Here is a 17805-nt window from a genome sequence, read left to right on the forward strand (position 1 = left end):
TTCGAAGAAAAAATGGCAAGATTAGAACAAAATTTCTTTTCGTAGTGAACTTTGGAATACAAACTCAACACCAGTGGACTTCTCTCCAAATACTGATAAGCACAAAACACTTTCATGTCACAAAATTGAAGGGCTTCTCTGTACCGTATGCAACAGTGAGGAGCTTGCTTTGAGGTGTGTACAGGTCACAGGCTGCCACATTGTTTCGCTGGGCAGGCCAGTCGATGGATTTATAATCCTTAACATAGAGCTCCTGGAATAAAACAAGATAAAACATTTAAATTCAGCATCAATGTAAATATTTCTGATGCACTAGAAGTATCAACACAACAATTCTCAATGTGCAACGTGTGACTATCATTGCTCAAAGCATCAAAAGGTAGCACAGCCAGCAGTTCTCGAGGATGTAACTATGCTCCACCTACACTCGGGTTTAGATTTACAGAAATACCCAACCAGATTTACATTAACAGCACATGCTTGAAACACTCAGGTCCGGCAGCATCTACATAAAAACAAACAAAATTAACATTTCTGATCTAAGATTCTTGATCAGAACTGGGTACAATGTGTATTTTGCACACACTTCACTGAAAGAGGAATAGAAAGTGGGAACTGCAACAAGGAATTGCTGAAAGGAATGCTTGCTCCTTGTGTGAAATTCAATTCAATACAAGCTTCACAGGTTATTGTTTGGTCTGGCAATCCTGTCAATATATCAGGGGGATATTGTGCCTCCAATCTTACATTCACAATTTAATAACTTATTCCCACTCAGTGTAACCACAGTCACTCCGGTTCTACGTTTTAAGTTCGATACAGAAAACATTCAAAGCTGGACATTAAAATCCGCCCATAGCAGGAATATAAACAGCGCTCATGAGGAAGGTTGTAGTGTCTGATCATACCTGGCGCAAACTGAGGATTAGGTCGTCCTCCTGTGCTGTGAGACGTTCGGCGTAGCAGTAACTCATGGGGAGGTAGACTTGACGACAGTGACACCACAGGGCGGAGGGGTGAGCCGGAACCCATCGCGGGAAGAGCCTGCAATGTTAAAATACAGAATAGTACAATATAGGAAAGGCCCTCCAGCCCCATTGTGACAGTGTCAACCATGATGACAAAGTAAGCTAATCCCATCTGCCTATATATGGTCTGTATTCCTCTCTTCCTTGCCTGTTCATGTGTCTGTCTAAATGCCTCTTAAATGTTATATACAGACACTCCCCCACTTATACAATAGGTGACTTACGTAAAGAATTCTGTACTCAGTCCCTAGAGCAATCAAGACTGTTTGCAGTTGGAACCCAAGCTTCCTTTTTCTTTTGGACTCAACTTACAATATCTCTTCTATCCCAAGCAGCACCAGCAAACCTCCCTGCAAGGATGTTGGTGCCCATCAAGTTTAGGTGAAACATATCCTGAAGATAGACACAAAATGCTGGAGTAACTCAGCAGGACAGGTAGCATCTCTGTATAGAAGGAATGGGTGACGTTTCAAGTCGAGACCCTTCCTCAGACTGAAGTCAGGGGAGATGGAGATATAGATAAGGACGTGTAAGGGGACAAAACAGGATGATGATCAAGGAAAATGTTGAATTGATCATTGTTAGCTGGGAGAAGGTAGCAACAAAGCAAAGATATAATGTAGTCGGACACAGTCGGACTGTTCAGAGAACTGGGAAGGGGGAGGGATGAAGAGAGAAGGAAAGCAAGGTTACTTGAAGTTAGAGAAGTCAATATTCATTGACTTCTCTGGGGTGTAAGGTGCCACTAGCGAAATATGAGCTGTTCCTCCAATTTGCGCTGGGCCTCACTCTGACAATGGGGGAGCCCCAGGACAGAAAAGTCAGTGTGGGAATGAGAGGGGTAGTTAAAATGGTTGACAACCGGGAGATCAGGTAAGTTTAGGCAGACTGAGCAGAGGTGTTCAGCAAAACAATCGCCGAGCCTGCGCTTGGTCTCACATATATACTGGAAAAGCAGACACAGTAGATGAGGTTGGAGGTGGTGCAAGTGAACTTCTACCTCACCTGAAAAGACTGCCAGGCTCCTTGGACGGAGTAGAGGGGGGAGATATAGTGACAGGTGTTGCATCTCCTGCGGTAACAGGGGAAAGTACCTGGGGAGGGGGTGGTTTGGGTGGGAAGGGACGCGTTGACCAGGGAGTTGTGGAGGGAACAGTCTCTGCGGAGTGCAGTGGAGATGGGAAGATGTGGCGAAAATGTCGGAGGATTATGTGCTGCATGCGATGGCTGATGGGGTGGAAGGTGAGGACTAGGGGGACTATCCCTGTTGCAACTGGGGAGGTGATCTTCCATCATAGATGAGGCCCTCACTAGGGTCTCCTCGATATCCTGCAGCTCCGCTCTTGCTCCACCTCCCCCCAGTCGCAACAGGAACAGTGTCCCCCTAATTCTCACCTTCCACCACATCAGCCGTCGCATACAGCACATAATCCTCCTCAATCCTGTCCCATTTAGCAAATAGTACATGCCTTTATTCCTACCGACAACCAAACAGAAAAAGCTCCCTTTATTACCACTCTTTGCCTTCTGCCATTCAGCCAATCTTCTATCCATGCTAGCATCTTCCCTCAAATACCATGGGCTCTCATCTTGATTAGCAGCCTTACGGATGGCACCTTATCAAAAGGCTTCTGAAAATCCGAGTAAACAACATCCATTGACATGTCTATCCGGCTATTTACTTCCTCAAAGAATCCTAACAAATTTGTTAGGCAAGATTTCCCCTTCACAAAACCGTGCTGACCAGCCTAGTTTATTGTGTGCTTCTAAGTACTCAGAGGCCTCATCCTTAATAATGGACAGTAAAATCTTACCAACCACCAAAGTTTCCACTCTTTTGCCTCACTCCCTTATTGAACAGTGGAGTAACATTTGAGTTTTTCCAGTCCTGTGGGACCACTCGACTAGAGATTCTTGAAAGATTACTACTAATGCTAATGTTCCCCACAATATTTAAAGCTACCACTTTTTAGATGGGGTGTAATCCATCTGGTCCAAGTGACTTTCCACCTTCAGACCTTTCAGCTTCCCAAGCATCTTCTCCTTAGTATATAGCCACTCCGTCTAACCTCTGCCCCCTGACTCTCTTGAATTTCTGACACGTTGCTAGTGTCTTCTGTGTTCTGCTGAGAAGACTGACACAAAAATAATTCAATTCGTCTGCCATTTCTTTATTCTCCTTTACTACTTCACCAGCAATATTTTCCAGGGGTCCAATGACCACTCTTGCCTCTTTTTTAAATATTATTAGCTGGTTTACCTTCATATTTCATCCATTCTCCCCCTATTGCCTTTTTAGTTGCCCTGTTGTTTTTTTAAAGCCCCTAGCTTCCTGCTAATTTTTGCAATATTATATGCCTACTTTACTTTTATACTGTCTTTGATTTATTTTGTCCGCCACAGTCGCCTCATTCTCCCCTTAGAATCTTTCTTCCTATTTGGGTTGAAAAGATCCTGCATCTTCCAAATTACTCCCAGATATTCCTGCTAGGGTCCCTTTCTAATCAACTTTAACCTGCTCTTCCCCATGCCTCTGTAGTTACCTTTACTCAACAGTAATACTAAGACATCTGATTTCATCTTCTCCCTCTCAAACTGCAGGTTGAATTTTATCCTTTTACCCAAACTCTACCCCAAGGATTGTACATCTTCTGATCCTATGTCATCCCTTGTTATGGATTGAATTTCATTCCTTACCAGCAGAGCCACCGCACCCCCTCTGCCAACCTGTCTGCCATTTCAATAGGATATGTAATCTTGGATATTTGGCTCCCAGCTCAGATTCGCTTTCAGCCACATCTCCGTGATGTCCATAATATCGTACCAACCATTTCTAACGGCACTATAAGCTCATCGACCTTGTTCCATACGCTACGTGCATTCAAATACAGCGCCTTTAGTTCAGTATTCATCAACCCTCATCTCAAATTGACCCCCATTTTAACTGATCTCAGACTCTTTTCCTTTCTTAAACTTTCTGTCCTACTACTTCGGGAAACTTCAGTAACCTGCACTCTCCTTCCCTTTAACTTCATCCATATATTTCAAATCTGTTTACCCCATTCCCCCACTATTTAATTTATAGCCCTATCGACGGCCCTGGTTATGCGGTTTGCCAGGACTCTGGTCCCAGCGGGGAACACGTGGCGTCTGTAGCATCGGAACAACTCCCTCCTTCCTCAATACTCAGACCACTGTCCCACAATTCAAATCCACTTCTCCCACACAAATCTTTGAGCCACGCGTTCAACTCTTTAATCGTCTCAATCCTATGCCAATTTACTAGTGGCTCAGGTAGCAATCCAAAGATTACCATCTTTTTGGTTCTGCTTTTCAGTTTAGTCCCTAGCAGCTCAAATGTCATTGGTACCCACATGTCTATGTCTATGTCATTGGTACCCACATGGAGCAAAATGACTGAATCTTTTCCCTCCCATTCCAAATTCCTCTGCAGGTCAGATAAGATGACTCAAACCTGGACATCGGGCAGGCAACACAGCCTTCGGAACACTCGATCCTCGTGACAGAGAATTGTGTCCCATCTAGCACTGCACCCAATAACAACAACTTGCATCTACACATCATATTTAAGGTAACAGAATATACCAAGATTGTTAATAGGAACATTACTTAAGGGCATGCAAGGGAATGCCACCAAATGTTTGGGTTATGAGGCAGGCTTTTAAGTAGACAAAAGAGTGAGAGACGCTGAAGTTTATTGAGAGGGGGAGTCCCAAACTCTATAGCTTTGGAGTTGAAAGCACGGCGTCAATGGTAGTGATCAAATCTTTTGAAAAAGGAGGCCAGGATGAGAAGAATGTAGATATCAGATGACTGTAGAGCTGAACAAGATTACAGGGAGCAAAGACCATGAAAGTATTTGAAAATGTTACCCATTGTATGAACTACAAAAATAAATCTAGGTTACAACACACGTTGAGGTGCGGTAGGAAGATGCAAGTTAGGATGTGGACAGGGTTTTAAAAGACCTCAACTGGAATGTCAGTAGAAGTGCAACATGCAGTCTAAATAATCTCAGTGAAGTTACAATGAAATTTGTTCTTTACATAGCTTTTGTTACAAAACAAATTACTCTATTTTTTGCATTTCATTGTAACTCTAGGATCCAGAAACATTCAATGGCTGAGTTAAACGACTCACCACATCTCAGGAAACAGAGTATTCATCCCCTCCCAGCTGTAGACATTAAGGATAGCCAACCAGAACTTGCCCCAAGATGGAATTCCAGTTGCACCACCTGAAATCATCGGAAGATCGTTATAGAACATGTTTAACACAGTGCACAAAAAACTCTCAATGACACATGACAATTTAAAATTCTATTGACAGGAACCAGCACAACCTCATCCTGAAAACAACGATAGATAGTAAATATACAGAGAAAGCAATGTAGCAGAAAAATGGAGACCAAGGGAATTATGCATGCCTAATCTTGAAATAGTGTAGCTCTGTAGTTTGTAATGCATTATTATAATATTAATAACCTATTTATAATAACATTTAAAAGACATTTAGACAGGTACACAAATAGAAAGATTTTAGAGTGATATTTGGTCAAATACAAATGAGACTAGCATAGATGTGCATCTTGGCTGGAGTGGAAGTTGGGCCAAAAGCCTGTTTCCTTGCTGCATGACTCTAAACTGACAAAAACAACATTAAGCCACACTGCCAAAATTCTGCAGCAACACACACCTTTGCAAAATGCTGCTAGACATTCCCCAGGATGGAGTCACTGGGGCAGACAAAGAATCTTTCTTTTTCCTTAATGTTCACCTGAAGGAAAGTTTAGCCCATCTGCAATTTAAGCCCAGGCAGATGGTCTAACAGCAGAGTTGACCAGGGGAAGAGGTGGAAAGGTGACTGCTGCTGTAGTCAGTATATGATTGTACGCTGGTCTTGCATTTGTACAGAAAGTCACCTGGCATCAGAGATGAACAAAGGGAAAAAGATAGGGAATAATTGATGATGAATGTCACTGATGATCACGCATGGTCCACTGATGACCATGCCCCCTTGTGCTGGGGCAGTGATAAGAATCTAGCTGAACAGATGAATGATGATGGAGAAGATCTGGAAAAGGAACTGAGGGCAGTCTTGTGAAATTTAAAATACTAAACTTTAAAATCACTCGGGATTTAAAAAAAAGTCTTCCTCAGATCCCCTCTAAACTTCCCATTCTAAACCACTCTGGTCATAGACTCTGCTATAGAGACATAGCTACCCTTTCTATGCTCTTCATAATTTTGTTCATCTCTGTCAGGTCCTCCTCAGCTTCCTCCACCTCAATGAAAACAACCTAGCCTCTACTGTCTCTCCTTCTAACTGAAATGTTCCATCTCTGGCAACATCCCAAAGAATCTCCCTTGCATTGATTACTGGCTTTGCTAATAATCTCAGTTTCTAGGATTTAGTCCAATAAAGATTATGATTTGTAGCTTAATTCTAGGTAAATATGTTAATGTATTGCCTATCTCAAAAACAAAGCCATGTCAATCAGGTTTGTGCTAAATTGAGGTCATAGCCAAATCATCCACAGTTGCTTCATCAGTGGCCTTCTGTCCATCATAAGGTCAGAAGTGGGAAAGTTTGTGGATGACAGCACAATGTTCAATTCTATTTGTAAATCAGTGAGTCAAGCACCTCATGTCTACATACAACAAGACAAAGACAGCATACAGGCATGAAGTGACAGGTGGCAAGGAGCATTTGTGTCATAAAAATGCCAGGTAATGATCATCTCCAACAATCCTTGACATTCAACAGTATTGCCACTACCAAGTCATCCACCACCAACATCTTGAGAATTACTCATGACAACAAAACGCAATTGGACCAATCACGCAAAAACTACTGTGACAGGAACTGGTCAGACACTCTCTATGCTGTGGTGAATGGCTCGTCTTTTGCCAAGCTGAGGTCTTTCCGCCATCTTTATAACATAAGCCAGGAGCACAATGGAAGACTGTCTGCTTACCTGCTCAATTACAGCTCCAACAACACTTAACAAGCTCAACATCCTCCAGGACAAAGCAGCACACTACAATGGCACTCCCTCCGCCACCTGGACGTGAAGTTGGAGTGTGCACCATCTACAGCAGGGGTCGGCAACCTACGGCCCCCGGACTGAATGCGACCCGTAACCCAAAATCATCCGGCCCGCAGGCGGATTCTTTTTTCCCGTAATCATCCAGCCCAGCGAGCGCCGAGCTCTGGCTGCACCGCATCCTGCGCAAAGCCGCCGGCACGGCCACGCACCTTCTGTGAACACGTTTGAGAAAGAACTGCAGATGCGGGAAAAATTGAAGGTAGACAAAAATGCTGGAAAAACTCAGCGGGTGAGACATGCAAGGATTGCATGAGGCTGCCTCACCCGCTGAGTTTCTCCGGCATTTTTGTCTACCTTCTGTGAACACGTGATTTGATTCCTGCCATCCCGGGCGGGATCCATGTTCACACGTGATAGATGTGGCCCGCCATCCGCTCGCAGACATGCATCCTGGCCCCTATGCAGAACAAGGTTGCCAACCCCTGATCTTCAGAATGCAGTAGTTACCTATCTAGACCACATCTACAGCACCTGCACTTAGGAGGTCAAAGCCAGGTTACCAAATTGCACACGGTCCTGACTTGGAAACATTATGCTGTCCCTTAATCGCAGTCGTGTCTAAATTCAGGAACTTCCTTCCCAATAGCATCATGAGACCTCAGCAATTCAAGGCGGCAGCTCACTACCACTTTCTCACGAGCAATTATATTGGCATTAAATGCTAGGATAGTCAGATCCCTGAAGAGTGAATAAGACAAGCAACCAGCTTCAATCTTCATATAAATATCCATCATTCTCAATCATACATGATCTATTGAAATATATCAGTGTCTCCAGGTTCAAGAACAGCTTCACCCCATCAACCATCAGACACTAACAACATCCCCAACTCAGCAACAATCTACTATGGGCTTTGTAGTGGTTGCTCTACACTCTTTGGTTTGGACTATTATGGTCTGGTTACCTAGTATCATTTTACAAATATTGTCTTATTGATTATTGTATATTTATTTGTTGTTATTGCATTAATGTTGCTGCAAAATAGTAGCAAAAATATTTTTATTGTTCCATTCCCAGCACGTACAACAAATAAATATTCTGCAATCTTGCCCCTTCATCATCTTCAGTTCAAAATTCTGAACAGCTGTACCAGCATTGGTGTAGGAATCTTTCTGCTCGCCCACCCATCCAGCACTCATGCAATTCTCCCCTCCTAACTTTGAAGTTATTACTGGAACTGTTCCAACCACTTTCAGCCAGTGCTCCCCAGATTGCATAGCACTGGTAGAACATGTTTTCTTCACATCATGTCTGCTAGTGACGTGCAAAGAAAATCAATTCAGTTTTAGGTTAAGGTCACATCCTAGACAGAATGCTAATCGTTTCAATTTGACAGGAAATGTGGTACAGAATTCAAGGCCATGTTGCTACTAGTCAAAGTAACTGGTATCAGGAACTATGAATTTCACAATGGGAGAAGTGATCATGCAGAAACTGCGATTTAATTTGGTTGCAGTTGTGGACGGGGTGCAGGTCACCCGGTCCCAGTTGCCTAGTGAACTGACAATTGATTTAATAGGAACATCAGTTCAATCAAATTGTTGGAGCATCGCGCACGGACACTTTCTGCTTAGTGTCAGATACATCCCCAAAACCTCGTCTTATCTTTTGGCATGTGTTCTGGCCTCATTAAGTCAGCAGCATGGCTGCTGAAAATACATTTTATCTACCACGTTGCATTGGATCAAAGGGAAAAAAATGAAAACTCAGTTGTCTCCTATGTTCCTTCCTTTTGCTCTGTCAAGACACTTTCAATTCCAGTTTCTTTCATCTCAATATTTTACCAATCTGATATTTTCAAACAAAACAATCTATTTTCAAAAATCCCACTTCTGACACCATGTATACATGAGCCAAAGTCAGTGTGCGGTTTAAACACATCTTTAATTAGCACTTTGCAGCGTAGAGGACAACAGGTTATCAATGCATCCTGGCTGCTCGAACTGAAGTGCAGGGAACGGGTGTTAGTATAAGTGTTATGGAGGGGTGGAGTTAGTGATGCTGGCTTGTGTGAGATTGGCCCACATGCACCATCAATCTACAGATATCCCCCTGAAATGCTGTTAACAAACGTGATAACAAAAATAAATATGTATCAGTTTGGGAGAGGAGCTATAAAACCCAAGAAAGGATTTGAGGTTTTCAGCTACATGGAAAGGTTGGATAGAATTGGATTTTTTCTTCTGGAACATTGGAGGTTGAGGAGAGACAAAAGAAATATATGGAATTATGAGAGGCATAGATAGGATAGACAGTCAGGACCTTTTTCCTCAGGGTTGAAAAGTCCAACACTAGAGGCCATAGCTATAAGGTGAGAGGGGGAAGGTTTAGTGGGGTTGTGCAGCGCGTTATTTTTTTACACAGGGTGGAGTGGGCCTGGAACGCACTGCCGGGCGTGGTGGTGGAGGCAGATATGATAGTGGCGCTTAAGATGCTTTTAGATAGCCACTTGGAAATGTGGGTAATAGAGGGATATGGATCATATAGGCAGATTAAATCAGCTTAACTTGGCATCATGCTCGGCACAGATATTGTAGGCAGATAGGTTTGTTCTAATGCTGTACTATTCTATGTTCTAAGATAAAAAGGAAGTTCCTTGCAAAGTGCAGCTCATTACTTAAAATCTAACCTTTATTGTGCAGGTTATTTCTTGCTCGCACCAGGTCAGGGTCATCTGGACCAATTCCCAGGATTCGTAAGGCTGTGTAATTCAGTGCTGTTCCAAACACTGTCGACTTGTCCTCCACATGCCTGATGTACAAATCAGAACAAGTTATATTTGCAGAAACAAGGAACTGCAGATGCTGGTTTACAAACCCTATTAATATTATTATATTTGCATTTGGGGACAGCGAACACAAGGGGTCACTAAACACCTCCAAGACCAAGGAGCTGATTGTCGACTTCAGGAGGTCACAGAATGGGGAATACGCCCCAATCTCCATCTATGGGGAGAGTGTGGAGAGAGTGTCCAGCTTTAAGTTTCTGGGCACTCACATCTCAGAGGACCTCACATGGTCCACCAACACCGCTGCGCTGGTCAAAAAGGCACAGCAACGACTGTTCTTCCTGAGAACATTGACAAGGACTGGTCAGCCCCAACAGCTGCTGACAACCTTCTACCGCTGCACAACAGAGAGCATACTAACGTATGGCATCTCTGTGTGGTATCACAGCTGCATGGAGGTGGAGAGGAGAGCTCTTCAGTGCATCGTCCAGAGCGCATTGGGACACCGTTACCAGCCTTGGAGGGCATCTACCACACACGGTGTCTCAGGAAGGCCGTCAGCATCCATAAAGACTCCTCACACCCTTGTAATGGACTGTTCGAACTACTTCCTTCCGGCAGATGTTACAAGGCCTTCTACGCCCGCACCTCCAGGCTCAGGAACAGCTTTATCTCCAGAGCTATAGCGGCTCTGAACCGGCCCTGCTGAGTGCCCCCCCACCCCCATGGACTGTCTCCCTCGGATGGTCAAGTCGCACGGACACATCTGCACTTTAATCTGTTTTGACTGTTTTAATGTTCTTTTTACAAACCATGTTCTCGGGGTATCTAAATCTAAATTTTATTAGTTACTTAAGTTATGACATCGGATGGAAGCTGCATACCCAAATCTCGTTCCAGTTATGTGCAATGACAATAAAATATATTATTATTATTATTATTATTATTATCTTTCTGGCATTGTACAGAAATCATGTCAGTGGGGAAGCACTTCAGGATCAGTGACAAAAGTACTAAATTAATAGAAATTAATGGATTTCTTCATACAAGAAATAGTGCGGCATGGTTGTGCCGCGGTAGAGTTGCTGCCTTACAGCGTCGGAGACCTGGGTTTGATCCCGACTACGGTTGCTGTCTGTGCGGAGTTTGTATGTTTTATCCGTGACTGCGTGGATTTTCTCCGAGATCTTCGGTTTCCTCCCACACTCCAAAGACATAAGGGTATGTAGGTTAATTGGCTTGGTATATGTGTAAATTGTCCCGAGTGTGTGTAGGACAGTGCTAATGTGCGGGGATCGCTGGTCGGCGCGGACTCGGTGGGGCGAAGGGCCTGTTTCCACGCTGTATCTCTAAACTAAACTAAATGTGTTATCTAAGGAACCTCGGATGTCAAGAGAGGTTGTAAGTTTGGACAAAAAGGAAAATGGAATGGTGTACGATTTAGAAAATGAAAGGACAAGTTCTTTGAAGAATATGAAGAAAGCAGGAAAGAACTCAGCCAGGAAATAGGGCCAGAGGGCCTTGAAATGTCATTGGCAGGTCAGATTAAAGAGATTAAATCCTAAAGCATTTTACACAAACACAACAAGGAGAACATGGAAGATGGTGATGTTTAAGAAAGAACTGCAGATGTTGGAAAATCGAAGGTAGATGAAAATGCTGGAGAAACTCAGTGGGTGCGGCAGCATCTATGGAGCGAAGGAAATAGGCAACGTTTCGGGCCAAAACCCTTCTTCAGACTGATGTAGGGTGGGGGATGGGCGGGAAGAAGACAGGAAGAGGAGGAGCCAGAGGGCTGAGGGAGAGCTGAGAAGGGTAGGAGGCAATGCGGGCTACCTGAAATTGGAGGTCAATGTTCATACCACTGGGGTGTAAACTGCCCAAGCGAAATATGAGGTCCTGCTCCTCCAATTTCCGGAGGGTCCCCACTCTGGCCATGGAGGAGGCTCAGGCCAGAAAGGTCGGATTCGGAATGGGAGGGGGAGTTGAAGTGCTGAACCACCGGGAGATCAGGTTGGTTACTGCGGACCAAGCGGAGGTGTTCGACGAAGAGATCGCCAAGCCTACGCTTGGTCTCACCGATGTAGATCAGCTGACATCTAGAGCAGCGGATGCAATAGATGAGGTTGGAGGAGGTGCAGGTGAACCTCTGTCGCACCTGGAACAACTGCTTGGGTCCTTGAATGGAGTCAAGGGGGGAGGTAAAGTGACAAGTGTAACATTTCTTGCGGTTGCAAGGTAAAGTGCCCGGGGAGGGGGTAGTAACGGGTGGGAAGGGACGAATTGACCAGGGAGTTATGGAGGGAGCGGTCTTTGCGGAAAAAAAACAGGGGAGGAGATGGGAAGATGTGGCCACGTTGGAGGTGGCGAAAATGAAGGAGGATTATTTGTTGTATGTGACGGCTAGTAGGGTGGAAGGTGAGGACAAGGGGGACTCTGCCCTTGTTACAAGTAGGGGGGATGGGGAGAGAGAGCAGTGTTACGGGGTATGGAAGAAACCCTGGTGAGAGCCTCATCTATAGTAGGGGAAGGGAACCCCCGTTCCCTGAAGAATGAGGACATCTCCAATGCGGAACACCTCATCCTGGGAGCAGATGCGGCATAGATGCAGGAATTGGGAGTAGGGGATGGAGTCCTTACAGGAAACAGGGTGGGAAGAAGTGTAGTCTAGATAGCCAAGGGAGTCAGTGGATTTATAGTGGATGTCGGTCAGAGGTCTATCACCTGCGATAGAGATACTGAGGTCAAGAAATGGTAGGGAAATGTCGGAAATAGTCCAGGTGTATTTGAGTGCCGGATGGAATGGTGGTGGTGACTAATAAGACAGGATACTGTCTTAATTAAAAGGATATTAACAAAAAGGAGAGTTGGACAAATTTGGATGTTTTTTCCTGGAGTGATGGCTGAGGAGCGATCAGATAGAGGTGTACAACATTATGAGAGGCATAGATAGGGTAGACAGCCAGAACATGGGTGGAACAAGAGAGCACCATTTTAAGGTGAGAGGGAAAATGATTAAAGGAGCCTGCAAGGTGTTTTAAAAAAAGTGGTGGGTGCCAGGAATGTGCTAACTACTCTACAACTCTAACTTACTATTTTTCCTATTAAAATAAATGTCCTTACATGTTTACCCCATTATATCCCATCTACCATGCCCTTACTTCTTGTGTCAACATCCTCTGAAGCCTACCTCTATTTTACTTCGGAGTCACGTGAGTGACTACGTGAAGAAGCCCGCCACGACGCATGCGTGTCATATCGCTTTCACGCTTGCGAAACGACAGGCGGGGTGGAGCGTTCCCCCGCAGCGGTAAGTTTGAAACCGCGACCTGCAGGTAAGTGATTTACTCTGCGGTAGTGTTTGTCCCCGCGCTGTTTTTACACGGGGGGGGGGGGGGGGGGGGGGGGGGGAAGTTGGACAAAATAGTGTCCACAAGTGCTGCGAGTGAAGCTGGCTGGGAAGGACCGTGAAGTTGCGGGAGCCAGCAGCAGCTGAAGGCACAAGCCCCGTAAGGGATCAGATGTGCCGAATTCTGATCCCGTGCTGGCCAGAACACCACGGCTGGGCGGGAGACTATTCAGAATGGGGCCGTCGACTTTTGACAAGTCGAAAACGGCAGGAGGCGGGGTGGAACGACGTTCCCCCGTGGCGACAATTTAAACCAGGACCTGCAGGTAAGAACTGCGGTCTTTTTGTGTTTTCCCATGCTGATTACAGGTGGAGAAACCAACGGGAAACAAAGAAGACAAGGTCTGCAACAAAGCTGGCGAGGGAGGACCGCGGAGCATCACCGATAGTGGGATCAGCTGTGCCCGATGTCGCCTCCGCACCGGCCAGATCCACGTGGCCAGGCGGTAAGGCTAGACACAAAAACAAACAAGGTCGTGGACTCAGAGGAGTCCGACTTTGAACAACTGAGGGCGGCCAGCAACCGAGAGCGCTGAAGCTGGATGGAGTGGTGTGTGGAGCATTTGCTCCAACGTGACAGACTCCGGGAGATGGAGTCGGGTCACTGTGGGCCCTATGATAAACCCACAGCAGTACCTCTTGAAGGGCTGCACAGTGCTTCTACCTTATTGGTCGGTGGGGGCGCTGCACTGGCGGCAGCCCTGTCAGCAGCGCGTTAGTTTTTTCAACTTTTTTTTTTTTTTTGGTATGTTTTGAAGTGTGTTTTTAATGTTCCTTCGTGTGTTTAGTGTGGGGCGTGGTGCGGGGGGGTGAGGGGGAAACCGTTTCGGTCGCATCCTCCATGGAGAGGCGACTTTTTCCAGGTCGCCTCCCCCGTGGCCTAACAGCGAGGATCGGCGCGGCCTTTCCCGGAGACGCGCCCGGGGCTCGGGGCTCAGGCGGCGGGTGCAGCGTGGACTGTCAGCACGGAGCTGGGGCTCGCTGGAGGGGAGCACTCCGTTTCGTTGGCCCGCAGCAGACGGCAGCCTGAAGCCGCGGTCTGCACAGCTCCAGCTGGCGCGGCGTCTACAGCCCGGGATCCCTCGTGGGGGACCCGGGGGGAAGAAGAAGCTTCCACCGCCGGCCCGCGGCCAACTTCTACCGCGGGTCCGGTATGGACTTAACATCGCCCCTGGAGGGGAGCTTCGACCGCCGGCCCTGCAGACTGCGGTGCTTATGGCTGCGACGTGGAGGGAACTTTAAATCTTCGGCCGCCGGCCTATACCAACTAAAAGCTGCGGTCTCCGGTGGGGATGAGCCGACTCTGGACTTACCTGGACTTGTACCTTGTCCTTACCATCTGGACGCCCGCAGCGACTGCTGCGGAGGGTTGAGGTCCCGACCACGGGGGAAAATGGAGGAGGACTGGCCAAATTGTGTGCCTTCCACCACAGTGATGAATGCTGTGGTGGATGTTTATGTTAAAATTTTATTGTGTTTTTGTGTGTGCCCTTTATCATTGTATCGCTGCTGACATATCATTTCACTTGCACTTTTTGTGCAATGTGACAAATAAACCGTTGTATTGTATTGTATCAGAGGGGAGCACTGCGGGTCAGTTCTGGGCTGACCTGGAAGAGGGGTCCACAGAAGGAAAGACAAGTGTGCAAGGGGTGCAGGAACGAGAGAACCTACTGGACTAATAAAAGGGACTACAACAAAAACCCACTACAGCCAAAGACAGCACCCCTACGCACCCACCAGCAGAACTGGTGAAAGCTCAAAGGCCCGGTACTCAAAACATGAGTCTTTTTTAGGCCATGGCCCAGGCCGGCCTTCTTGGAAGATGCGGAGACCTCCAACGCCAACCAAACCGAAAATCCAGACACCAGCGCAACAACAGCAGCGAAGAACCTACAAAAAGAAGTAAACCTGCCACTGGTAACTATGGAGGTAGGTGGGTCTGGTTCCCTACAAAATACAGGGAGCATGGAGGTTGGGGGGAGATTACACTCTTTTCTGAATGCATGGAGCATGTTAACAACCGATACTTACATCAAAAGCAGAACAGACAGGGATCAGCAGGCCTCAATATACAATTTAGGTCATACCCAACAGATGACCGTCTGTGTATAGTAAGACATCTGTTGTTATACATGGAGAAAACGAAAATCCTAAGAGGCAATGAGAAGGCACTTTTTGGTCAGCCACAAGCAACCACACAAAAGAGTGACGGTCCAGACCATCTCAAGATGGCTGAAACAGGTGCTAACACAGGCTGGGGTGGATACTAATATTTTAAAATCTCATTCCACCAGGGCTGCAGCTACATCGGCAGCGATACAGTTGGATGTACCAATGGACCAAATCCTCAAGGCAGCAGGATGGTCTGGGGAAAAAACATTCCAATTATTTTACAACAAACCAGTAATGAAACCTGGAACGTTTGCAGAAACAATTTTAAGTTCTGTAAATTAATTTAAACCCATAAAAAGGGGTTATAATTTTGTGTTAATAAATTTTATGATTTCAATGTCGAATTCATGTCCAAATTATGTTAACACAATTCCTCCTACAGTCATCAAGGCAGACGTGATGCATGGACTCGTTTCCACGGCATGAAATCACAGAGCTTTAAAATCTTCACGTAGTCACTCACGTGACTCCAAAGTAAAATAGTAAGATTAAACGAGAAATTACCAGTTTGAAGTTTGATCTGTATTTTATGAGGAGTTACGATGAGGGATTACGTGCCCTCCGCTCCCACCCTTGATCATATACTTAACTGGTATCTCTTCTCTAATCTTACTATGTTTAGTCATTACAGTTATCTGTGATTTCACACCGCTGCTTTGAAGAATGACACGCATGCGTCGTGGCGGGCTTCTTCACGTAATCCCTCATCGTAACTCCTCATAAAATACAGATCAAACTTCAAACTGGTAAGTTCTCGTTTAATCTTACTATTCTCCTCCATTCACACTGGCCTCATAGCAGGATATTGGGATTTAAGTATTTTAGAGGAATGTGAATATCTACAGAATGGATGGATATCGCTCATTTGCAGGCAGATGAGATTAGTTCAGCTTGGTATCATGTTTTACCATAGAAATTATGGGCTAACAGGCACTATAGTATTCTATGTTCCAACTCAGGGAGGCAAAATGGGTAGAAGGATTAAAGGAATAAGAAAAGGATAGTCACTGGAAATTCACCCCATCTATTGCCGTCATGATTTTATACACCTTTATTTATAAGATCACCCCTCAGCCTCAAGCAATAATTCAAATCCAGTTTTTGTTCTGCAGGTTTGGCACACTCTTTCCTGTTGGAGCATTAAAAAAAAAATCATAACATTTGGAAATGATCTCTACCTTCCTTTATCCAGACATGCAACTCAAGATACAATAGGCAAAAGGGTGTTTAAAAGTGACATGGGGCAAATGTAGTCTTTCTAAACAATTAGCCGGTTTGCCAACAAGTTATTGGTACTTACAATCCCCAGCCTCCATCCGGGAGCTGCACAGAGCGCAGATATCGGATCATTTCCTTTCTCTGGAAGTCTGACAGTGGTATCTTTGCTGCATGACATGTAATAAGTAGACCTAAAAGATGAAAGGAAAATCTTTTTTTTAATTGGCTTGCAACATGATATTTCACTGGATAAACAAGGAACTGAAGATGCTTTTAAAAAAAAACACAAAGTACTGGTGGAACTCAGCAGGTCAGGCAGCATCACTGAAGGACATAGATTGGAATCTTTCAGGTTGGAACCCCTCTTCAGGCTGATTGCAGTGGGGGGGGGGGGGGGTGAAAAAGAAGTGAAGATGTGGCAAAGCCTGTCAAGTTACAGGTGAGGGGTACGACTGGCAGATGGGTGGACAAAGGGGTACAAGGTAGGGAAAGAAGAGGATTCAATGTTCATACTGTTAAAATGTAAGCTACCCAAAATGAGATGTTGTTCTTCCAGTTTGTATGTGGCCTCACTCTGGCAGTGGAAGGTCAGTATAGGATGGGAAGATTAGTTAGATTGGCTAGCAACTGGGAGATCCGGCAATCCTAGGCAGATCGGGTTTTTGTGCATTTTGCTGTATCTATGCCTGAAGTTAAGTTCACCCTTCTGATATTGACAAGGGCTGATCCTGAGGCATTTGAAAAGTCTGACTGAGCATCTGCAGTTATACGTCATTTCCAATTTTCTTATTTTCCCTGGACAGGATATGATAAATGATGCAAGATACGTAGAACTTGGATTGTCAGAGAATTAACATGGGCTGCAGGACTAGAGATTGCACAAGAACCAACCTGGTCCAGAGCAACCCACATGGCAACCAAAGTGGCCTGTGGACCCGAGCTTTATAATATGATGCACAGAGCAGCGGTAAGGGATCAGACTGCACCAGCTTTAGAGTGAGCAAACTGTTGCGGCTTCACCCTGGGAGACAGCATGCAGCCGATAGCTGGAGATGAGGGTAATGGGCAGGTGGTAAGGTATAAAGGGAATAGGATGTCTGAGGAGGGAGTGTGAGCA

At 45.4% G+C, this 17805-nt stretch overlaps 1 protein-coding gene across 1 annotated transcript in view; it reads right to left on the bottom strand.

Annotated features, from left to right (window-relative positions):
- lss (lanosterol synthase (2,3-oxidosqualene-lanosterol cyclase)) overlaps nt 1–17805 on the bottom strand; it is a 70360-nt gene that overhangs the window by 39553 nt on the left and 13002 nt on the right. Inside the window, exons 4-8 of the mRNA XM_055638189.1 lie at nt 16771–16879; nt 9788–9909; nt 5190–5286; nt 909–1044; nt 145–253 (exon numbers count right to left, since the gene is read on the bottom strand). Of these exons, the coding sequence (XP_055494164.1) occupies nt 145–253; nt 909–1044; nt 5190–5286; nt 9788–9909; nt 16771–16879 (573 nt within the window). The remainder of the gene's footprint in view (nt 1–144; nt 254–908; nt 1045–5189; nt 5287–9787; nt 9910–16770; nt 16880–17805) is intronic.

Source organism: Leucoraja erinacea, chromosome 7 (genome assembly GCF_028641065.1).
Source record: "Leucoraja erinacea ecotype New England chromosome 7, Leri_hhj_1, whole genome shotgun sequence".
Lineage (NCBI taxonomy): Eukaryota > Metazoa > Chordata > Chondrichthyes > Rajiformes > Rajidae > Leucoraja > Leucoraja erinaceus.